The following is a 25343-nucleotide window of genomic DNA, read 5'->3' as shown; positions in this document are numbered from 1 at the left end:
TCGAAAGCACGTCAAAGTGCAAGTAGATAAATAGGTACCACTCCAGCGGGAAGATAAACGGCGTTTCCGTGCGCTGCTCTGGTTTGCCAGAAGCAGCTTAGTCATGCTGGCCACATGACCCGGAAGCTGTACGCCGGCACCCTCAGCCAATAAAGTGAGATGAGCGCCGCAACCCCAGAGTCGGCTACGACTGGACCTAATGGTCAGGGGTCCCTTTACCTTTACTTAAAACAATTGTTACATTCTTGGCCCACAAAATGGACAAGAGGTTTGTTCCCTGCTATCAGTTCAGGGGGAATCCAAGGAAATAATGGTGTGCTTTTTAAACAGGTAATGGGTGTTTTCCATGGTATTAATAATGTCTCATATTTTCAGTGTATATAGATAATGTTCTCTTTTTGCAGTAATGATTAAAAACCAGAAGGGAAGGAGGTGGGGAATGTCAGAGGACAAGCACAGCAGAATCAATGGCTATGTTCTACCTTCACTTTTGGAGATAGCATGCCTCTGAATACACACTTTTATTTATTTGTATTAAATTTCTATACCACCCTTCATCAGATGGCACAGATCACAGGGCAGTTTACAATAAAAACACAAAAATACATGACATAGTAAGAAACAAAAACAATACCCCACCCCCAGTTTAAAAGGCCATAAACTGTTTAATTAGCCAAAGGCCTGGCACCTGAAGATAAAGTTTCTGTAAAAAGTCCTGCTTGTAGGCATCCCATAGGCACCTGACTAGCCACTGTGAGAACAGGATGCTGGGCAAGATGGTCTATTAGCCTGATTCAGCCTCCTGGCTCTTCTTACGTTGTTACGCTCTAATAAACTTTCCTCAGGACACTTGTTGAACTCCCAGCTCTGCACTGCTGCCAGGATGTGCTCCCCAGTGGCTTTCTCGCTCTCTCTTCCTATCCTTGCTTGAACTAGACCACCCAGTTCTGACTGCACACTCTGCAAGCACCCTCCCTTGCCATTTTTTGTTTGTTTGTGCTTAATATGTGAAATTGAAAGGAACAAATGTGCTTATCGGCAATTCTCACATGGTACAAAAGCAGACTTTTATCTTTCCACCTTCACTAATCTAGAGCAAGTTTATGTCTATAATTTCTCCCCCTTAATTTTCTGAGTTGAATGCATTTGTGGTATTAGTATACAGTGGTACCTCAGGTTACAAACACTTCGGGTTACAAACACTTCAGGTTACAAACTTCGCTAACCCGGAAGTAGTACCTTGGATTGAGAACTTTGCTCCAGGATGAGAACAGAAATTGTGCACTGGTGGTGCGGTGGTAGCGCCTGAGGTTAAGAACGGACCTCAGAATGAATTAAGTTCATAACCCAAGGTACCACTATAAATATATGAACCAATTGTGAACAGTATGTTTTATATAGAAAATGCATCCATGTGCACAGTCCTTATGCACACTAGACCCAGTGTGTTTATCATACACATATGCACAAGAAATACAGCACATAGTTTGTAAGTTATTAACACTCCCAAATAAAACTGTCACTCCAAACTTCTTATGTTCATACAGTACTAAACATTTTGAGTTGTAGCCAATGTTAGTTCTAGCAAGAGTAGAGTAGACTTATTGAAATTAATGAGCATGAGTAGCTTAAGTCCATTGCTTTCAATCAGTTGGCTGAGTAGAACTTAACACCTCCCTTTCTGCACAGGGCAATAAGCTCCCACATCACACTTGCATTCCTTCTCTGGAGGAATATGTGTCAGGATGAGCCATGTGAGTTGCTGGAGAAAGGAGGGGGTTGCAGACCTCCCATGGCACAGCCAACCTCCATGCTTAACCTTGTCTCACCCGCCTGCAATTGGCAGGGCTTTGAGATCTCCTCCCTCCTTGAGTGCCAGCCAAGATCCTGACCAGGAACACAAAGGCCTTGCCTTGAGGAGTCGGTGCACGAAATACAGCAGGCATCTAACATGCCATTACTCAGTGTGTCTGCCAAGCGACTCTGGTAATTAACACAGGCAACTTCACATGGCCCGTTCCAGGCCACAGCTCCTGCTCCCAGCTGGCTGGCAGTAAATAGCTCACAAATTACCAAAGACCCTCCCTGACCCCTTATTCTGGAAAGACACCACCAGGTGGCTCTAGAAGGAAGCAGAATGAACTCTACAAGCTTTTCCTAGACCTCTGTATGGCGTTCCCTTATAGGAAGTGCAGCAGGGAGCTAATAAATCCTTTGCTAAATTACAGCAATTGTATTGTGTGAACACATGGCCCCGCTCTCCCCGTGCTCTTTCCAAAGGTCAGAGGCCTCAGCTGTGGCCAATCAGGACTGCCTCACAGTCACTCACTTCCCAGACTCCCTGCCGCACTGACACCAATACTCCACAGCTTGCTGAACTGGAGGGCTGCCCAAGCCATTTTGGGAAGGGCCATAGCTCAGTGGTAGAGCATTTGATTTGCATGCAGAAGGTCCCAAGTTTAATCCCCAGTAGCATCTCCAGGCTGGGCTGCAAATGTCCCCCATCTGAAACTCTGGAAAGCCTCTGCCAGTCAGTGTAGTAGACAATACTGAGTTAGAAGACTCAATGGCCTGGTTCAGCATAAGGCAACTTCCTGTGTTCCTTGAGGGCTAGCTTCTTCCTCCTGCAATTTTTCATAACAGCAGGTGGAGGAGGAAGCCAATGCCTCATCCAAGCAGGAGCTCTACACTCTCAGCATAGAACAGGCCCGGAAGGTGGGGTGCAAAGCATGTGTCTGTGTGTAAGAGAGAGTGAAAGAAACGCCTCCTCTAGGAATGCTGCAGTTCCTGACCAGGGAGGATGTTAAATTCCCTGGAGATGGCACTCAGCCAGACCTAGCTTTGGGATAGCAAAGGCTCAGGAGTGGCCTCCTTTGACCTATCAGCAAGTCACTGCTTGGAAAGGAAGAGAGAAAAATATATTTTACATGCAGACTGGGACATCTGGGTTTGGTCTCAGCAACTGGAACTTCATGCAACAGTCCCCCCCCCCCAAAAGCCCTGGCAGGAATTGCACAGGAGCTCAAAAATTTCCCTTAAGGAGAGCCTTACTAAGAAGCTACAGTGGACACTCAGGTTGCGAATGTGATCCGTGCAGGATGCACGTTCGCAACCCACAGCATTCGCAACCCGTGTCTGCGCACACACGGGTTGCAATTCAGCGCTTCTGCGCATGCGCGACCGCCAAAACCCCGAAGTAACCCGTTCCGGTACTTCCAGGTTTTGGTGGTCCATAACCTGAAAAGAAGCAACCTGAAGCGGATGTAACCCGAAGTATGACTGTATTGTGTTCCTTACCACTAGGAGAACCACTGTCAAAGCAGGCTGCTGGTGAATGCTCTTGAATGCTATCTGGAACTCTGCTTCAGGTCACATTGAAAAGTCAGCTGGAAAAGTGTGTGTGTGTGTGTGTGTGTGTGTGTGTAGATAGATAGATAGATAGATGATAGATAGATAGATAGATGATAGATAGATAGATAGATAGATAGATAGATAGATAGATAGATGATAGAAAGATTATTGAAAGCCAAACTGAAGAACACATTATCTGGCTCTCAAACTTGAGATTAGCCTGTATTAAGACTACCCAAAGACCCACTGCTGCCAGGTTTGCATCACTTATTGTGGGCTGAAATCTCATTACTCTCATAGATAAGATCATCTGAACAGAACCCCATTGCTACACACACCCGACATTGAGTTCTACCTTGTGCCACTCCTCACTTATCCACATGTATGAATGGATTTATTGGACACACACAAACAAGCACACTCCCAACTGAAACAAGGAATGCAGTGCTTACTTGTAGCTGTTTGAGCTGCACCCTCCACATCCAAACCAGCCCTGTAATCCTGAGCAGCTCCGTTCCCCACAGCTGTGCTTTCCACGGGGCCCGATGGGCGTTGGGCAGCCTCACTGGCAACTAGTTTCAGAGCAGGTGCCTCTAGAGGAAAAGCAGATGCCTGGAATGAAAGGAGAAGAAAAGACATGAGGGACCCTTCCAGGCAGTACAGAAAATCAGCTCTGAAAACAAGTCCTACCATATACACATGGACTGGTGGGGGTCAGCACACAAGATTTCCAAGACAGAAGGTAAATAAGGGCCCTTCCAGGCATTCTTTCTATGGTGCATTCATGATTTGTGCTCATAATGGTATTGGGGCAGTCACAGGCAATCCCACTTTCAATGCTGTGTAAGTCCTGCAACGTCCTGCTGAAATCCTGTAACTTTTCACAACATACATTTTCTTTATTTATGGAAAGTATTTATATACTGCTGTATATCATTAAAAGAATCTATAATTAAAGCATATAAAAAAATTAAATCACAGACTATCAAGTATTATGGAAAGAGGAAAACATTTTCAGCAGGCGTTTAAAGGTTGAAACAGAAGGCACCTGCTGAATCTATACTAGCAGAACATTCAACAGGACTAGGCTGATCACACTAAAGGCTCCATTTCATGTTGATGTCAAATGGGCCTCCCCAATTCAGGAGTCAAATGTGTTTCATTCCCCCCCCCCGCGCTTTTGCTGTGCTATATATAGTCTAACGTGCCCCATCAGATACCAACAATCCAGCAACATTGGGGAAACACTACAGAACAACTTACAAAGTGGAATGATAATGTGGACACGCCTGTATAAATCCACCACACTATTATTGCATAAATGACATATTGCAGAATACACCCACACATAAAAACACCACTCTGGAGGGGCCATTTGTTTTTGCTTGAGCTTGCATGTGCCAGCTGAGAAGGAACAGCACACTGGTTCTGAGCCAGTTCTACCATGAGCAGGAGTTTGCTGTCCACGGGCCTCCAGGTTTTCCCTGTCAGGACCTAGGCCAGTCTTCTTCTGCATGGTGGCCTTGAGAGGTTTTGGACTGCAACTTCCTTCAGTTCTAGTTAGCATTCCCTAATGGATAACAGAATAGAATCATAGAATTGTAGAGTTGGAAGGGACCACAAGGGTCATATAGTCCAACCCCCTGCAATGCAGGAATCTTTTACCCAATGTGGGACTTGAACCCACAACCCTGAGATTAAGAGTAGGATAATGAATGGTCTGGTGCCAGTTGGAACTGAAAACATCTGAAGGGCACTAGGTTGGGGAAGACTCAGCTAAATGATGAATGCTTGGGAGGGAATGATCTGAGGAAAAGGGTAGGAACCAAAGCACATATCTTAACCAACAAGCTAAAAATGTGCAAGACATTGCATGTTCTTAGGCAGTATCTGCATCTGCCAAACCCATCAGACTAACTTATGCACAACCAATTGTGAGGTACTGTCTGTAGCACAAAACATTTGCACTGCATCAGCAGCAACCTAAGCACCCCAAAGCAGTAAACAGTGAGACTCTTCCCTGAGCAGCTCGTTGCAAAATGAGCTTGCTTCTCTGCTTGCCTATGAACACCTTCTTTACAATAAGGTAGCACAGCTGCATGCAAAATTTGCAATCTGTGCTAGTGATGGGATAGTAAAAATGGGCAGCTTGACACAAAAGCAACATTTGAGCTTGGAATGGGAAGAGGCAAAGTCTGAGTGGCCTGAGCAAAAATAATGTGAACTGGTTCTCAGTGTGGAATTCTTCTGTACAGCACTGTTCTTGACTGAATATATTATTATGGTTGGTTTACTAATAAAGCTGGATTAGTGATGTCTGAAGGTGCACAACCTGTCCTGTGACTCTCACTCCACTTTAGACTGTCTGAAGCCAGTATGGTCTTGGGGCACAGCCAACTTGTCAGCAAAACAACCCAGTCCTGTCCTGTGTGGCTTTGCAGATGGAAGAAAGCGGGTGTTGCAGCCCAGGCTGAAGTGAGAGCAACAAAGAGGTGCAACCTGCTCCAGCCAGTCCTTGTTCCACCTTCCTTCAAAGTCAGCTTGAGTCTAAATAGTGACATCCTTTTACTTCCGCCCCCCCTCACACCCAATAAGATTGGCTCTGTGTGTGCTACAATTCTGCACAAGCATGAATCATGTGGTACAGTAGTACCTCGAGTTACAAACGCTTCAGGTTACAAACTCTGCTAACCTGGAACAGTTACTTTGAGTTGAGAACTTTGCCCCAGGATGAGAACAGAAATTGTGTGCTGGTGGCGCAGCGGCAGCAAGAGGCCCCATTAGTGTAAGCACGCCTCTAGTTGAGAACAGTTTCAGGTTAAGAATGGACTTCTGGAACGAATTAAGTTCATAACTAGAGGTACCACTGTACCGTGGTACCTCAGGTTACATACGCTTCAGGTTACATACATTTCAGGTTACAGACTCCGCTAACCCAGAAATAGTGCTTCAGGTTAAGAACTTTGCTTCAGGATACGAACATAAATCGTGCTCCAGCGGCGCAGCGGCAGCGGGAGGCCCCATTAGCTAAAGTGGTATCTCAGGTTAAGAACAGTTTCACGTTAAGAACAGACCTCCAGAACGAATTAAGTGCTTATCCTGAGGTACCACTGTTCTGGGCAAAGAAATCAACTGTGTAACGTTTTCAGCTTTCTAGCCTTTATGTTTGCAAAGAAAGGCTTCGAAGTTTGCTCTTACCATTGCATCATATCTGTCTGAAGCACATTAAATTATACAGATTAATTTACTACATATAGTATTCAGAAATTCTTAATAAACACTGCAGAAAATAAATAACACAAAACAGATACAGTACATTGTGCACATGTACTTAATTAGCACAACTTGCGCCCAGTGTAAATTTGTTTCTTTCATGTTTTTCATGCTTTTTTGTAGGTGCAGAATCTAGATATTACTAATTTTAAAAAGGATGTGTACTGCTGTGCGAAAGTCCTGATTTCAGGCTTTCTACAAGTTAGCCACTTTGAGAAAAAGAATACTAGACTACATGGGCCTCTAGCTTTATCCAACAGAGTTCTTCTGTAAATTTTTATTTTTAGTATCATCATCATTATTGTCATTATGAGTACATAGTGCTCTGACTTCCAGCAGAGGGTGTACCCCCCCCAAAAAAAACCCTCTTAAGTTCCAACACCTCACATTCTAAAATTAACTGCTCCAACCACAACAGCATAGTAGAGAGAACACCCCCACAAATGTACAAATGAGCCTTTCATGTAGAGGACAGAGGATCTGAAACCCAAGACGGGTGGACAGGGGATACGCCCCTGAAATGTGAGCCACACAAATAAAGGGCACCTCCAGATGACCTGTTTATTTAGAATTCATTCTTATTTGCTTGCACAAAGCTTATGTGGTGGTTAGACTGTGTCTGGTTTTTAATGAGCATTTGTTCTGATTTGTTTACAGGGTGGTTATATGACAATCAGCATTCTTCCAAAGTTGCTTGCATGGTGCTAATTCATCTTCATCTTAATCATTCATTCATCCCACACCTTTCAAAGCATTTCCCTGTCAATTGACTAACTGCAAAAAGGCTGTGTGTATGTGTGATACACAGTGGATGCTCGAGTTGCGAACATGATCTCTACCCGGAAGTAACCCATTCCAGGTTTCAGCGCGTCCTTAACCCGAAAACGCGCAACCTGAAGCGTCTGTAACCCGAGGTATGACTGTGTGTGTGTGTGTGTGTGCGCGCGCGCCTGCCTGTGAGGTATATGAGATAGAGTGTTGGACTAGGGCCTGGGAGAGACTAGGGTTCAAATCCCTACTCAGCCATGAAGCTCACTGGATGACCATAAGCCAGTTACTCCCTCTCAGCCTATCCTACCTAATAGGGTTGTTGTGGGGATTAAACAGGTATGCAACCTTGAGCTCCCGGGGGGGGGGGGGAAGATGGGATGTAAATAAATTTGTTGGGAAACAGCACTTTAAACCACTTAAAATGTGCAAACTTCAAGTTACAGCATGTGTCTGAATCCCTCCTGAAAAATCGTGACGGTCTGAAGTCCCCCAAAGGGTGTAAACTCCCCCTTCTTCCACGCTGCTATTGCCTCTCCCCTCTCCGTGCTGATTTATGAGCGTACAGGCCTCGGGTTGACATGTAGAAAGGATTTTTTTTTTTAATGTTGATCCAATTTTTTTTAAGGATCAGTCCTCTAAAACCAGGGCAGCTAAATAAGATGAATGGCGCGTGCAAGCTCCGTCGCAAACCTCTTAGGTTCAATGAGGCACACATACGAGCAAAGGCGTATAAATCTACCATTTGTTTCCTGGAACGGTTTAATTTATGGGGACCATATGGTAATGCCCCACACCAACCACTGGCGCTCAGCAAATCCCACAAGCCTTTTGAGTGGCAGCACTTACTGACTCCCAACTGGCAGTGTTCCACACAGCTGCCTGGGCATGACCAGCGGCTTGGGACACAGGTCACCCTCATCCTGGAACTGAGGAGGAGAGCTCAAGAAGGACCCAGGTGATGCTTTAGTTCCCCAGGGCTTGTTAAAGAAGATCTAGTCTGCTTGTCTCTTGTACAAATCATTCCTAGAGACTGATTATCCTTGAAAGAGGAAGAAAAATGCCCTAGCCCCAAGTTTAATTGGAAAGCAAGTGGCAGTGTTTAGTCACTGATATCCTGCCTTTGTTTGCTGATGGGGCTAAAGGAGGCATACATAGGATTCCTAAGCAACCTCCAATCCAGGCACCAACCAGACCTGGACCAGCTTAGTTTCAGCAAGGTTAGTGGGTTGTATGCCTTCAGACCATGCTCTTTGTCACAGTTTTGTAAGAATGTAAGAGCCTGCTAGATCTGGCCAACGGCCCATCTAGCTGAACATCCTGTTCTCACTGTGGCTATCCAGATGCCTGTGGGAAATGAATGATGCAAGGAATGATGCTTCAGGAATGGCAAGAGCTCCAGGTGACCTGTTGTGGTGCAAGAAGCTGCACTTGATGGACCAAACCAACAGTTCCACCTTGCCCAATGCTTTGCCTCCAACAATGATCAGCTAGATCAAGTATAAGAAACTGGATCTGCCCCACCTCTGCAGGCCAGGCTTGACAGCTGGGTGGGGGCTGCCCACCTATCAATCACCTGATGGGATTCATATGTCATCTGGAGAGCCAAAGGTTCCCCACCCCTGTGTTAAAATACTCCAATTTGGGATTGAGATCTTGACCACTTTCCTTTCTGGAAAGTTTTCACATATAGAGCAAATGTTAGTTAAACATGATCCCAACTCTGCCTGGAACCTCCACAAGGCCACCACTAATCAGTCCCTCAGCTGCCCACACCCCTAAATATAAGCATTCAACTTCATCAGAATTTCATCAACTTTTATTTTAAAAAAGGAAAACACACACCATATGTCTAGCCCTGAGGACAGGAAAGTGAAGATACATTTGAAAGTGTGGGGGCAGTGTCTAGTAAAGCCTCAGAAGCCATAAGGAAGGCTGTATCCTACTACGTTATTCACAGAGTAGACCCACTGAAATTATAAGGCCTAAATTAGCCATGTAACTTAATTTCATTGTGTCTGCTCTAACATGGGCTACCACCTATCCAACTCTTTGCTTATCTCCTTAATGAGTAGAAACAACGATTTAGGCAAAATAAGCATACCTATGCAGATTAGCACACCTTCTATATATAGGTCATAGAATTAAACTATTATTGGTGTAGAATTTACTCTGCCCTACCCTGGATGAACTAACATACTTCCATTTTGGCTTCTTGGCTCCTTTAAAATAGTGATACATGTTTTTGCTTGCTAGAGAGGTGTGGGAAGATTATTTAAGGTAAGTATTTGGAGAGATTTCAACTGTTAAGGAAATGAGTCAATTGTAGGTTGGCCAGTGTTTAGCTAGAAGTGAAGGGAAACTGAACATTCAAAAGACATAACAGCCCCCTTCCCCTTACTGCATGCTAACCTGTAGTGGAGGACCTTCTAGCTTTGCAGAAAAACATGTGTGATATCCCAATGGAAAGATTACACAAGTCATGAGGGGAGTGGATGCATGCTTGCGACGTAACATACACCAGGTGTGTAAATATGTAATTAGGGAGTTAATACAGATCCAGGCTATGAGTTATCTGGTTCAAAGTGGGTGGCATGCTTGTTGCTACCAAGTCAAGCTATTTTAAAAGGTGGGCACACACACACTCACACTGCACACATTTCAGTACAACATGTCCCAAAGGGTTAATGTAAGGGGAATATGACCTGCTTTGAAACATGTGAGGGTCTGGCAATCTTAGTGCAGATGTTGGAGAAATGCAGCTCAAATCCCTGCTTAGACACAAAAACTTCCTACATCTCTGTGTGGCAAGTCATTTCTTAGGATAAGAGAGGAACTAAGAAAACATAGAGGTTTCTGAATGCCTCATAGAAACTGTCTATTTCCCTTTACATATTTCTCTCTCTCTCTCTCTCTCTCTCTCTCTCTCTCTCTCTCTCTCTCTCACACACACACACACACACACACACACACTGCAAGAAGATCAAACCTATCCATTCTTAAGGAAATCAGCCCTGAATGCTCACTGGAAGGACAGATCGTGAAGCTGAGGCTCCAATACTTTGGCCACATCATGAGAAGAGAAGACTCCCTGGAAAGGACCCTTATGCTGGGAAAGATGGAGGGCACTGGAAGAAGGGGACAACAGAGGACGAAATGGTTGGACAGTGTTCTCAAAGCTACCAGCATGAGTTTGACGAAACTGTGAGAGGCAGTGGAAGACAGGAGTGCCTGGCGTGCTCTGGTCCATGGGGTCATGAAGAGTCGGACCCGACTAAACAGACTAAACAACAACAACACACACATACATACATACATACATACATACATACATACATACATTCTATCACCTCTCCTTACCATCATATGAGTGGATGAGTCCCAAAGTGTTAAGATGGACTGTTTTACTTCTAACTACAGGTGAGGAATGCTGCCTTTGAACTATTAAGAGAAAAAGACCAAAACATTCATATGGGAAAAGCTGCACATCTGATTCTAACTATGCCCTTTCCTTGCTATGTTGGTCTATTGGCAAAGGGAGATAAACACACCAGAGCTTTAAAAATGTGATCCCACCTCCACATCCCCAGCAGTGGTACAGCTATTTTGCTTTGTATGCATTTGTGAACTGGATACAACAATTAGTTGAAGGGATATGGTTATGCACGTGAAGGGTGGAGTTATGCTAATGAAGCTGCAAGCTTCATTCTCAATGGCTAAGGTCACCAGGAACAGGAAACAAGGATATAGTCAGCCCCCTAATGGTGCCCTGGAAACACAGAAAGCTTCATTTTCTCCATGTGGTTCCCATTCATCTTATGGAGAAACTTAAATACTGCCCTGGGAGGATACTATTGCAGCAAAAGCAAAATCTGCCCTCCAGCCCTGACCCAGGGTGCCTGAGCTCCACAGACAGACATGTGCAAATATCTGTGGGCACAGAGATATGTCCTACGTTGTTCTTGTTGTTGTTGAGTCATGTCCAACTCTTTGTGACCCCATGGACCAGAGCACCTACCTACCTAGTCCTCTACAATTACAAGCCATCCCTCCCACACAGGCCACTCATCATAAAGGCAACTAGGATGTGGGTGGCACTGTGGTCTAAACCACTGAGCCTCTTGGGCTTGCTGATCAGAAGGTCAGTGGTTCGAATCCCCGTGACAAAGTGAGCTGCCGTTGCTCTGTCCCAGCTTCTGCCAACCTAGCAGTTCGAAAGCATGCCAGTGCAAGTAGATAAATAGGTACCGCTGTGACAGGAAGGTAAACGGCGTTTCTGTGCGCTCTGGTTTCTGTCACGGTGTTCCGTTGTGCCAGAAGCGGTTTAGTCATGCTGGCCCGATGACCCGGAAAGCTGTCTGTGGACAAACACCGGCTCCCTCGGTCTGAAAGCAAGATGAGCGCCGCAACCCCATAGTCGTCTTTGACTGAACTTAACCATCCAGGAGTCCTTGACCTAAAGGCAATTATACCTAATATGATACATTTTTATAAACACTTATGTGAGTAGCTTGGTGCTGCTAAAGGCTAGGGAAGAGAAACTCTTTGCTAAGTGCAGACTTGTGTAGGCTGAAAAGCTCTACCCCCTCAAGAGGATGTCTGCAAACAACCCTGGAGCTCCCTGCCACAACATCTGGTGATGACAACTGGGTTAAATAGTTTTTAACAGTGGGGCTCGGATACATCAGTGAGGTCTGTCAGAATGGCTAGGGGTCTAACGGGGAGAGGGGACTGGTTTATTGGGTGTATTTTGGTTATTGCTTTAACCTCTGTGGCTCTGCTCTATAGTTGGAGGCAGAATTCCATTGAATGCTAGCTGGGGGAGGGGGAGCAACAGCAGGAGTAGCCCTGCTTATGGGTTTCCCAAAGGCATGTGACTGGCCACTTTGGGAAACAAGGATTCTGGGCTAGATGGGTGTCCTCCATGAAGCAGAGCCCTTTTTACATGTTTACAAATTGTCCCTCAGTGATGGGACACAGCCAACCAACTGGCCCCCAGCTTGTCTCATTCTCCTTTCCTTCTTCTCATAGCAACAATTTATGCTATTGCTAGAACACCACCCGCCCCCTCTACAACAGCAGCATGGCTCTCCTATGCTAAATGAACACTCAGTGGGGAGCTGCCATAGGGGAGGGGGTTAATTAAGGAGGAGGAGCTTGGGACACTCTGGATGAAGAGGGACTGAAGTACTGGGAATGATGATTAGTTATTAGCACTGCTGGCCTGCTAATGGATGCAGCACTCAGCGATATGTAATCAGCAAGCAATTAAACGTATATTAGGCTCTGATCATGGATTAATTAAACATGAAGTCTCCCATGTCTCCCACAGGCCTAGTGGGTAGCCCTTAGGCATTTTGGACACAGCAAAGAAGAGCCCCAGCTGAAAAGTGCCCTAGGAAAGCAGTAATAGCAACAGAGCCAAACAGGCCAGTGTAAATGTTCTGAACAGAAGACCCAGGACTTGTATCAATAGAGGCCAGTGTGAAGCAAGGACCACAGTTCTTAACTGCTAAATCAGGGGGTTCATTTAACCACCCCAATAAATGGAACACATTTTAAACTTCTAGCTTTTTGCATTCACTGCTTTGTTTGTTCATGGGGTTGGGGGGAAGGATGCAGAGTTGCCACGTCCCCTGCCCGCCCCCCAGCAGGGCTTCAGATGCAGCTTCCTGTGTCCCTGCAGCAGCTGCCTTGCTGGAAAAGACTGGGCAAAGCACAGCCATCATAGCTTCAGCCTCACTTCAAGGCAAGAATCCACACCGGCTTTTAACTAGTGCCCTTATCTGGGAAGGCTGCCAATCTGTTTACTAGGATGTAGAGAGAGCAAGGGCACTGCTGCTCCTGCCTCAAGCCAGAATGCTGGAAAACACAGGGTGGATTTTTGCACCTCAGCTAATCAGACTTGTTCCAGCAAGCCCCAGGCTCAGGATTTCCCTCCTAGTATTTTCCCTGGGCTTCTGAGAAAAACAGAAAAATGCTCTTGAATGCATTCAGTTCCTCTGCCATCAAGTAGTACAAATAAGGGTGTGTGGCCCAGGAGTGCTCCCTGCTTAAGCTGCATTTGATGCAGTGCCGACTCAGTAATTGCTTGTGATCTGAAGACATCATGTTTTCTGGCTGCATACAACAGGGTAGGCCAGCAGATACCCTGGGGAAGGCAGCGTTTGATGAAAAGTAATGCAAGAGGAAGGCAGGCATGAGCAAAAGGAAAGAAAGCAGTTCCTCTGACTGCCAGTTGCTATTGCTGATTCTTGCCTGGCTGTCACCTGCGGAAGGTCACCCGCTTGGCGTCAGATATTCTGGTTGTGGGGCTGGGGCTGATGTAAGTTAGTCCAACAATCTCTGGAGAGTACCTCGCTGGCTACCTCTGGTGTATTTTAATATGATCTACCTAACTATGAGCTCTTCAGAATCTCAGGCACAGAAGGCTCTTTCTCATCACCTCTTCCTGATCTTTTCTTTGGGGAGGGACTACTGCATAGCTGTCAACTTTTCCCTTTTCTTGCGAGGAATCCTATTCGGAATAAGGGAATTACCCTTAAAAAAGGAAATGTTGACAGCTATGGACTGTAGCACAGCAGTAGAGCACTTGTTTTGCATGCAGAAGGTCCCAAGTTCAATCCTGGGCATCACTGGGTAGGTTTGGGAAAGACTGGAACCCTGGAAAGCCACTGCCAGTCAGTGTAGGCAACACTGAGCTAGATGGACCAGTGATCTGTTTCAGTATAAAGCAGCTTCCTATGTTCCTATGCGAAGTGGAGATGCAAGGGTTTGACCCCAAGTCCTTCTGCACACGAGCCACTGAGATATTGTCCCTCCCCTTCATTTGAGCTAAAGTTGACAAATATATTTTCAGCTGATTTCCTGGTTTAATACTTTTTTAGCATCAACAATGTGCCAGGTGGTATACAGGCAGAAGTGATGCAACCCCTACCCTGTGAAGTAGATAAAACATCAACACTGAGGTTGATGCTGCCCCAAAGTTTTCCAATAAAGTTGGACAGATATTGCCAAAGATGCTTTGAGTATGACGATTCCTGCGATAAGCATTTATAAAGCCTCACCATATTTTTGCATACAACTGAACTTTCTTTGATAGCCTCCAGTGGGGCACTAGTCAGACCTCATTTGGCCCACATTATAAGAAAGGTACTTTCAAATTGGAACAAGTTTGGAAGATAGCAAACACTTACCTTTTACAGTACAACAAATATGGTTAGCAATATGGAAAACATCTCATGAGAAAAGGAAGAAGGAACGGAGGGTTTTATCCAATGTAAGTTCTACTCAAAGTAGACACACTTAAATTGATGAAACTAAATTAGCCATGTCCATCCACTTCAATGGGTCTACGCTGAGTGTGAAAAACCTTGGATACAATCCAATGAGTCTACTCTGAGTAGACGTTAGTTGGATAGAACCCAGAGTATGATCTGCTTCTGAAAGAGTACACTGCCCATTGTAGCTAAATATTGAACTGTACAACACACCCTTTGTCCCTAAGTGAAGCGCCTCCAAAACTCATTCCAGGAATGATGCTGGATCCTAGTATCATTGACTGAAGACTGCAAAAGACCCCCCTCTACCAAAGAGAGTTGCTTAAAAAACTTACAGGAACCCACTGGAGAAATCTACCCCTGCCCCTCTACAATGGTGTACAGACTCCACTTTTAGACATTAGAGGACACAAAGGCAATACTGTGCTGAGGGAGGAGGAATGAAGGAAGGCTGTTGTGTTTTGCGTTTTCACTCTCCTCATTCTCCCCCCTCCCCTTTGCTATCTGTCAGAAAATCATCCCTGTTACACAGATAAGAAATAATTGATGCAAAGGAGCCATCTGTTTGCAAATGTGAAGTATCTGCTCAATTAAGAGGGATCTGTCCAGCCAGATAAAGCATCTCTCCATCCCCTTCCTGGAAGGAGAGTGCCTCCTCGGCCTGACCATGTCCTCAAAGTCTCACAACCAATTAGAGTGCAGCCGAGTGATTTGGGCGCTAACTTGTTATCTGGTACCCCTTGGCACTTTTGCAGGGAGTGTGTACCTGTGTGTGCGCCTTGACAGAGCGGGGGTGGGGGTGGGGGTGGAAGCAGGGGTGTCTTGTTCTTCTACCAGTACACAAGACAGTACCAAAGTTGGGCCAATGCTTCGGGGCAGGGGGAGCCAATAAAAAACCCTGCACTTGTGCCATGAACATACTCAGGGGGCAGCTATAATTAGGGTGCAGAAACAGATCCTTGAGAGTTTTGTGGAATGGTTTCCCCTCCCCTTTCATACTAAAAGCAGCTTCAGGAGCACATGAGGTCTTGCCAGTGTTAGAGAACTCCAGAAAGCGACTGGACACTGAGGACCCAGCAATGTCACTTCCTTGGGAAAGCACAGACGCAGCTCAGGTCAGCAGATGGCAGATTTATTCCCTCCCTGGCCCATGAGTTAAAAGAGAGAGACAAAAGATTCTTCAGCAGATGAATCTGATGCTGCTATTAACATGGAAAGATTGAGCTGTCAGCCAGCCTGGTTGCTACAGCGAGAGAGTCCTGACACTGGCAGTGTGTTACTTGAGAGTTGGCTGACCTATTAACATCTCCCTGTCCCTGCCAGGGGGTCCTACAGGGGAAAATGTCAGCTTCACTCCAGGGTGACTAAAGATATTACATGTTATTTAATTATTTGCAGAGAGAGTCAGAGGGAGGGAGAGAGGGAGGGAAGGAGAAGCTTGCACTTTTAAACACTAGAGGCATAGCTTGGATGGACATAAATTAGAACATTACGTGTGTGTGTGTGTGTGTGTGTGTGTGTGTGTGTGTGTGTGTGCGCGCGCGCGCACACACACACACACACACACACAGATTAAGGAAGACAGTGTAAAAATCAGAATTGATTTTGGGCACAGCAGCCCAAAGGAGGTGAAGAGAAACAAGTAGGTCGTCATCACAGTCAAAGGTTGCAACCAGGGGAGGCAACACAATGTGAGCAAGTGAGAAGGTGCCCACCCAGAAGCCCAACAATACCAGATCAAAGCACAGGCAATTCCTGTTCTTGACACTTGGCATAATGGGAGGGAACATTTGAAATCTTTCTACCGTGTGGGCAATGTCATGCTTGGGCCAGATTGGTCACTGGAAGTGCTGGAATGCAACTCTGGCTTGTATTGAAGGATTGTGTAGTCACATAGGGAGAAAGGAGAACCTCTGTCGTTCCTAGACTGTCTTTCTGACCTAACCCATGGTCACCTTTTCTCAGATGCAAAACCAATGCTCTCAGGGCTGCTGGCCTCACTTCCTGCATCCTCCCACTTCTTTACCCTTACCTTGGGTAAGGAAACATCTTTGTGTCTCTCTCCTGCTGAGAGCAAAAGGCAGACATAATTCTTTTCATCTCCACAAAAACCTTTCCTATCAAGCATGCATTTCCTTTAATAAACTTAGCTTTTGTGTTTTCCTGAACTGAGTCTCTGTGTGATTGCATCCAACGGTAAATAAACCATGCTCCTCCAAGCAGGGAATCATTGCTAAGCTCAACGTCTGCTGATGCATTTCAGCCCCAAACACCATCTTTGGGAAGGGCATGTGGTTCAGATCCTATAGGCCCAGGGTCAGCAAACTTTTTCAGCAGGGGGCTGGTCCACTGTCCCTCAGACCTTGTGGTGGGCTGGACTATATTTTTTTGGGGGGGGGAATGAACGAATTCCTATGCCCCACAAATAACCCAGACATTCATTTTAAATAAAAGGACACATTCTACTCATGTAAAAACACACTGATTCCCAGACCATCTGCGGGCAGGATTGAGAAGGCGATTGGGTCGCATCCGGCCCCCGGGCCTTATTTTGCCTACCCATGCTATAGGCTGACTGCTACCCTCTCCATTCCAGCCCACCCCCAATGCAGTTTCATCAGTGAACATCAGGAGTGTAACACGGGTGGCTGCTTTTGGGGTTTATGGAGGGGGTTCTTCAATTAAATTACACAGCTCGAGACAGACTTAAAGCATAATTAATTGATGGCATTTGCTGCCTCCAGATATGAGGATGGCTGAAGGCTTAAAAGGCTTTAAAAGATTAGATAAATTCATGGAATTTGAGGCTATCAATTGCTATTGGTCCTGCTGCCTATAGGCAACCTCCAGGATCAGAGATACCCTGCTTCTGGATCCCAACTACTGGGGACAAGAGCAGAAGAGGGCAAATGCCCACACATCTTCACTTCCCAAAAGCACATGGTTGATCCTGTGGGAAGCAGGATGCTGCTTCCAGGTTGCAGAGAGGAGAACTAGAGAGCTGAAAGGTCCTGGCTCTTCTAAAATAAGAAGAAGAAGAAGAATTTAACTGGGGTGAAAGAGCTCTGGAATATCAGCAGCTGTTAACTAAGTAAGGCCTCTCTGTCCAGAGGTGCTGTGCCCCTGAATACCCATTTGCTGGTTGGCAACATGTATTCATGCTCTGTGGCATCACAGAGGGCTTTTTAAAGCCAAATTAATTTATTGTGGAGCTCACTACCACAGTAAGTGGAGTGCACAGGGCCTCTATTTTAGGGGACTAGACAGACTGAGGGAAGAGGATAGCTTATATCAATGGCAACTAGTTCGTGATGGCTACATGGCATCTCTTGCCTGATAGCTCACCTCACATGGAAGAGAGCTGTAGCTCACTGGTAGAGCACATACATTTCATGAAAAATGTCCCTGGATGGCCTTTTCCAGTCAGTGAAAGAGGGAGACCAATGTTCTGACTTGCTGTAGGGCAGCTTTCTATGTTCTATGTTACCTCCATGCCTTGGCATCTGAGCTTCCCTGAGGTATCTGGCTAGCCTCTTCTGAAAACAGGGTGCAACACAAGATTGACCCCTTGAAGTACTAGCAGCCTCATGCCCACGGTTGCCTGAGAAATCTAAGAAGCCAAAAAAATCAGTGCAACTTTGAAATCAGTGGTTAAAATCAGTGTGGATTTTGAAAGGTCCGGTCCACCATGTTGATACAAAATGTCATCTGTCTCCAAACACAGACAAAAACAACCTCATTGATCTCAGGAACCACCATGCAAAATTTGGTTATGATATTTTAAGAGGTGTCCAACTGCATAGCAAACAGGCAAACAACTTTACAAAATATACTGTTATGAGTTTCGGGGGGAGTTGGCTGTATGCCAAGACCCTTCTAATCCCTATATTCAGCAAGTGTTAAAATTCAAGTTCCTGGAATAGCCAGGCTAGCTTTCTAGTGAGAAAAGAATGCTAAGGAAACAGTAGTGCTTAGGAAGGATCTGCCAATCATATACACAACAGCTCTGATGGCCCAATGGTCTGATTCATGGCCTGGGATACATGCTGCAAAATGAGGTGGTAGTAAGGACAATACAACCTCAGATATGTGTGGAGAGGGTATCCCTTTATAATTATTTGTCGCTTAAAAACAAAAAAAATTCCTGTAGGTAAACAATCAGCACATCGAGGAGAAAGATTCTAACTCAGCCTGATCCCCATGTTCTAGATTTCTATTTGTAAGGAGGTTTGTTTGGTTTGATTACATGGGGAAGTATTAAAAAATATGATACCTCCATCTGAATTGGAGCAGTCCTTTATACAATCCCAGGATTCTGCCGCCCAACTCATTCTGCTGCACGGATAATGTGTGATGAGCAAGTGATATGCACAGGGGGAAAGTGGCATCTTCTGATCTGAGAGAGGAAAATAGGGTGAAGAAAGAGACCACGTAAAGTGTAACAGGAAGGGAATGTGGTGACAGTTCTCAGCTCTCCCAGAGAGCCTACAAACCTGGCAGGCTCCCAAGCTGCTGTGGTTTGGAGCCCTCTTGTGGTCTGAATGGCAGTTGCAACCCTATTCAACTCCAACCACAAAGGTGCCACAAACTGGCCAGCTGTGCATGAGCTGCAAGTGAGCCAAGCTGCAAACAGCAGCAGTGGAAGGCAAAAATCCTTGGGGGTCACAGGCCAGATCCAGGAGGGGGAGTTCAATTCCCAGCATCTTCCGGAAGGGCTGGGAGACAAACCCCTGTCTGAAATTCAGGAAAGCTGCTGCCACTCAGTTTAGACAATGCTGACTCAGTCTAAGGCCACTTTCTATGTCTATGTGCCTTGGTTATGTTCCTGTATCTACCCACTCCCAAAAAACATGGGAAGAAGCACCAAAAGCCTATGCAGGACAAAAAAAGTACCGGTAATCCCCTCGTGGCACGCCCCCCACAAACAACAATTGAAGCACTGTAATTGATTTTTATTTAAATAAAAAAAAAGCCCACAGAATATTATCTGTCAAGCAGCAGAAATGCTGAGAGACATTTGTTGTGGGGCTTAAAGCCAGGGCTACAGAGCTTCAAGTAAAGGATCATTCCTAGCTTTCCTTCCTGCCATTTCCCATCATTGCTCCAGTCCCAACCCCCTGGTTAACAATACAGATTATTTCCAAATTACTTATTCTCAGAATAAATCATGAAATATAGATATTGTCCATCTTCACACAGTAGTTCACCTGACTGCTAACATATGTTACTGTGTACTACAGCATGATGAGAGTGCGTAGATGGACAACCAGAACAGACTAGCCTCCCTCCTCCCTCACCAGCTTGGTGATATGCGGCTGCCACCACTGAATAACATGAGGAGTTGGCTCAGGCATTGGGAGGAGCAGCACAGCGGGGAGGAAGGCACCCATAAGCACCAGCCTGCCTGGGAATTCAGGGCTGCTGCTGCTGATTAGCATACAGAGTCAGTCTGGGTGGTGGAAAGAGGAGTAGGAGGAAGAGGAAGATGTCCAGAAGCAGTGGCCTGAGGATCTACACTGGTGGCATGAGGTGGAATGGGGAAGGTCTAAGGAGTTACCATGGGGGAAGTAAGTGGGGAGAGGGAAGTAAGGGGGTGGGGGAGTGAGAGGGGAGGGTTAGGCAACTGAAGCAAGCAGAGGCACAGCCCCAGTATATGAAATTTGCATAATATACTTCATATGGGAATTAGTGTATTGGAATTTGCATTACCTCAGTGCCAAGTGTGTACAATAAATTGGTCATACGGTTTTGCCACTTTCCCCACAGGATGGGAGGGGGGGAAACCAACCAACCAGCAGTTGCTCATCTGCACACACAAATGCATTTTAAGAACACATGCAAATTTAGTACCTGCTCCTGGGGGTAGGGGAGAGAAAGAACAGCCAGGCAACAGAGATAAAACTCGCCAGGTGTCAACTCTCTTGCTTCTATTCTTAAAAGAGGGAGTCCAGTTCCTAACAGCATGAGTCTCTTTTCTGAGTCTGTGTACCTCCTCTGAATTAAAGGAGATAATTTCTCATCCTTTTGTCCCCCCCCACCCTCCAGGTACAGTAAGAAGCTGACACCTGTGCAAACATTTTCAAAAGCTTCTTGGCATACAGGTCTGCCGGCAAAGAGGAGCGAGCCTGCTCCTCCCCAGCCCCCAGCTCATCTTTTTGTTGGTAAAGCCGCCAAGCCGTTCTGCTCATGCTGTGGCTGGCTTTATTGGTGCACACGACTTGCCATCCTCCCTGCTGTAATTGCAGCAGTGGCAGTGGGAGGCACAGCACTCAACGCGCTTGTTAGCCCAGACGCTTTGAGCTGCCTCTGAGCTCCTGGGAGCTGCTGCCTCTCAATTTACAACACAGACAATGGGGCATCCACTGGCTGCATCTGCCTGCGCTGCTGGTTTCTGAGTGGCAGTGGCACGCTCTCCCCTTGTGCAGGTCCCTGGTGAAGCTTCTTTGAGCACACCAATTCTCTCCGCAAAATAAAACCTACAAACCATGTGCTCAGATCAATACGAGAGGCCCTGGTGTGTGTCCTTCTGCAGACACTGGTATGAGGGTGCACACACAAGAGACAGGGCCTTCTTGGTTTGGGGGGAGCCTTCATTTCAGAATGGCCTCCCTCAGGAGACCTATTTGGATCCATCTCTCTTATCTCCTTTGGTGGGTGGCAAAGACATCTTTTTTCTAACAGGCTTTTGGATTTAATTCTGGCTGACTTGTTTTCCATTTGTCTGCGGCTTTACCTTCTATCTGTTTTGTGACTGTATTTATAAATATCTACTAAACTGAAAGGTAAAACAGATCCAGGGTTGGATTTTGGGTCACCCCTGCCAAACTAGAAGCCTTTGCTGCTGCTCCTGGGAGGCCAAAGGGACATTGCTGCTGCTGTGAGTGATGGAAGAAAGCCTTACTCCCTGCTGCAAGGCCCATTTCCACCCGGCCTAGGGGGCAGGGCCCAGACTCACCTTGAACAGCTAAAAGAGGCTTCTGGGAGGCCACTGGGACATTGCTGGAACAACTCTTGGGTTGAGGCAACTAGCTAGAATGTTTTAAACAGTTCTAATTTTGGTTCCTCTGTTTTGTTTTTGTCAGGTTAGTGTTGGTTAAATGTTTAGTTGGGGTTGATGGTTATTTTAATTTGAGTATAACTGTAAACTGTTTGTTGTTATTATTATTATTATTGTTTTTGTTGTTGATTTTTATTTATTTATTGGTTGGCTTGTAGCTTGTATAGGATATTTTGTTTTTTAATGTTCAGTGTTTTATTGTGTTTTTATATATGTTGTAAGCCACCCAGAGTGGCTGGGAAAAGCCAGTTAGAGAGGCAGTATATAAATTTAAAATTATATTATTATTATTATTATTATTATTATTATTATTACTACTACTACTACTACTACTACTACTACTACTACTACTATTGGTTTCAGATGTTGTGGGTCCTCCTGAGTCACTCTGAACATGCTCAAAAGCACTCTCGGCTTTTATTACAAATCACTTCAACCATTGTAGGCCTGATTCCTGGCACAGATTCTGACACTGGACCTAGATTAGTGCTGGTTCAGAAATGAAGGTATTTTGGTTATAGAGTGGGATCATAGCTCAAAGGGACCATCTGCTCTTTGCTTACAGAAGTTCCCAGGTTCCATCCCTCCCATCTCCAGTTAAAAATAGGGGTGTGAGCCTGAGGTCTGTGAGCCAAATACACCCCTTCAGACCTCTCTATCTGGCCCTCTGAACTCTCGCCAGACCACACCCACCCTCCCTCCCAAGACTAGGCCCCTCACTGGCTGCTGCTTCTTCTTCTTCTTCCCCTCCCAACTGTGTTTGCCTGACTGCAATGGGTCCTTGAACTCTGATAATGCAGCTTGCTCATCAGGATGGAGAATAGAAAGGAGGGTGTGTAGAAGCTAGCCTACTGCACAAAGGTAAAAATGTAAATTTGTCAGTCTGGCCATTTTTGCCTCCAGCTCCGCACACCATGTGCCCCACTTCCCACCTCAAGAAGGTCACTCAGAAGGAAATGAGAAGCATTGGGCTAAAAAAATGTTCCCCACCTCTGACTTAAAAGAATCAGGCAGTGGATGATGGGGAAAAGATTTCTGTCAGCCTGAGACCCTTGGAAATGGCTTCCAATAGGTGCTGGGCCAGATGAAGAAATAGTCTGACCTTGTACAGTGGTACCTCGGTTTATGAACTTAATCTGTTCTGGAAGTCCATTCTGAAACCAAAGCCATTCTTAAACCGAGGCGCGCTTTCCATAATGAGGCTCCCGCCGCCAGTGCCCTTCCACCATTTGGCTTCCGTTCGTAGACTGAGGTAAAGTTTGCTAACCGGAACACCTACTTCTGGTTTTGCGGAGTTTGTATACCGAATAGTTTGTAAATAGGGCTGTTCTTAAACCGAGGTACCACTGTATAAGGCAGCTTCCTAGATAAGGCTAAAAGGAAGGTAGGGAAGAGAGAGGCTTGAATTTTTTTAAATGTAAAAAAACCAAACAAACTTGAAATTAAACAAACTTGAATCATCACACACATGGCTCTTGACTGCTGTAATTTTAGAATGAGCTCAGAGAGATGAAGCTGGGGAAAGGACAGTCCACCAAAATACACCTTGGAAGGGAGACAAGGAGGCCTTCTAGCTGGAGGGAGAAAGGAGGAGGCCTGCAAAAGCATGTCAGCAGACCCTGGTGTTTTGGGCTGTGCCCACTGGCTAAATGGTCCCCCTCTCTCTTAGTCTGAAGATGATAATGTACCAATGAGGAAAAGCGCCACAGAGGCTCAGTGGTAGAGCACCTGCTTTGAATGCAAAAGGTGACAAGTTCAATCCGAGTAGGGCTAGGAATGTCCTTTGACAAGCCCTGGAGAGCTGCTGCTGGTCAGTGTACTCAGTATCAAACTAGATGGACCCATGGTCTGACCTCATATAAGGCAGTTTGATATACTCCTAACATTAATGATTTTTTACTGAATTCTATCACAGTTGATCACAATTATCTCCTCCAGAAATCCCTTCTCTTTGTACCTATTTAATAGATGCTGCACTTCTATTTCCAGTATGTGTGGGGCAAAGTGTATTTGTACCTCATACTGGGGCTTACCTGCCCAGATCCATCCACCTGGGAGAAAATACAGAATATACAATGAATTCATCAGCAGTGATGTGCCTGAGCATGTTCAGATTTTCCACAGTAGGCCACAATGTATATGGGAGACCACTAAATTGCAGTTGTCAAGAAGTTCAATGCTACCACTTGTGGAATAAATTAGGACAATGGATTTTGATCACACTGCATGTGTTAATTGCCTTAACAGTGCCAGGATGTCTGCCTTATCAACAACTGACTCTTTGTATAGGAATGGCCACTGTAAATTACATACTTATCACCCTCTGTACTTTTCTGCATTTCATTTCCTTCTGACCTCTCTATTTACAAGTCCACTCTCCCCATGCTCCACCCCTAAAAGAAGCAGTGTGTACCTATACTTGTTATTTAGGATAACAATATATCTGATGAAATTAAGGGTAATCTAGGAAAACTTAGGCCGTTTTTTAAAAAAAAAAATCTTTAAGGTGCCACAAGACTCTTTCTTGTTTTTGCTGCAATAGACTAGCATGGCCACCGCTCATGAAGCATCTACCAGCTAGTCCAAGAGGTCATACCTGACCTGGGATCCCCCCTGAAGTAGTGTAGGAGAAAGGCAGCCCTCTCTTTGCCTTTCCCTCCATCCTGATGGCTCTTTCATGAAAAAAGCCTTGGTGGATCAGAACAAAGGTCCATCTAACCAAGGCATCCCCAACCTTCGGCCCTCCAGATGTTTTGGACTATAATTCCCATCATCCCTGACCACTGTTCCTGTTAGCTAGGAATCATGGGAGTTGTAGGCCAAAACATCTGGAGGGCAGCAGGTTGGGGATGCCTGTTAGAATCTAACCTGTTGCCTGGCTGTCCTGGTTGGGGCTGATGGGAGTTGTAGTCCAAAAACATCTGGAGGACACCAGGGGTGGTATTCAATGCTAGCCCTACTCAAGAGTAGACCCACTTAAGTTAATGGACATGACTGACCTTGGTTAAGTCACTTTAATTGATCTAGTCTGAGTAGGATTTAGTGGGGAAGGCTGATCTAGTCCAACATCCTGTTTCTTGCAGACGCCAACCAGATGCTTCTCGCTGGACATGAAGGCAACAACCCTTCTTTCCTGTTGTCATCCAACCTCCCCCTACGACTAATACACAGTGGTACACTGCCTCTGGATATGGAGGTTCCATTCAGCCACCATAGTTCATAGCCACTGATCTACTTCCTCCATAAATGAGACTAATCTCCTTTTAAAATTGTTACACTGGTGGCCATTCTGCCAACAAATGATGGAGGTCCCTGTTTTAATTTCAGGCATCTCCAGGGAAGGCTGGGAGAAACTCCTGTCTACAACCCTGGAGAACTGCTGCCAGTCAGTGTAGACAATATCGAGCCAGATGGACCAATGGTCTGGATCTGTATAAAGGGAGCTTTCTATATCCCGGTGGCAAGCTTATACACCAGTATGGCATAAGGGCCAGCTTTAATCAGCCTCTTTGACCCCTGCCTATCTTTAAAGATAAAGGGATGGGTGGTGGTTTGGGGATGCACCCAAAACATCTCCTGCACATGCCATGATCCTTTGCACCACCCTGAAACAG

At 45.6% G+C, this 25343-nt stretch overlaps 1 protein-coding gene across 4 annotated transcripts in view; it reads right to left on the bottom strand.

Annotated features, from left to right (window-relative positions):
- Nucleotides 1-25343, bottom strand: part of GSE1 (Gse1 coiled-coil protein) — a 444053-nt gene that overhangs the window by 275438 nt on the left and 143272 nt on the right. For all 4 annotated transcript variants that reach the window (XM_053400057.1, XM_053400050.1, XM_053400052.1 and 1 more), the window contains exon 2: nt 3804-3963. Coding sequence is in view for 2 of the 4 variants with exons in the window: in XM_053400050.1 (XP_053256025.1) it covers nt 3804-3963 (160 nt within the window). In the remaining 2 variants the exon portion in view is untranslated. The remainder of the gene's footprint in view (nt 1-3803; nt 3964-25343) is intronic.

This window comes from Podarcis raffonei, chromosome 8 (assembly GCF_027172205.1).
Source record: "Podarcis raffonei isolate rPodRaf1 chromosome 8, rPodRaf1.pri, whole genome shotgun sequence".
Classification (NCBI taxonomy): domain Eukaryota; kingdom Metazoa; phylum Chordata; class Lepidosauria; order Squamata; family Lacertidae; genus Podarcis; species Podarcis raffonei.
Note: the sequence above shows the minus strand (reverse complement) of the source record. Positions and strands in the feature narration are given on the sequence as shown.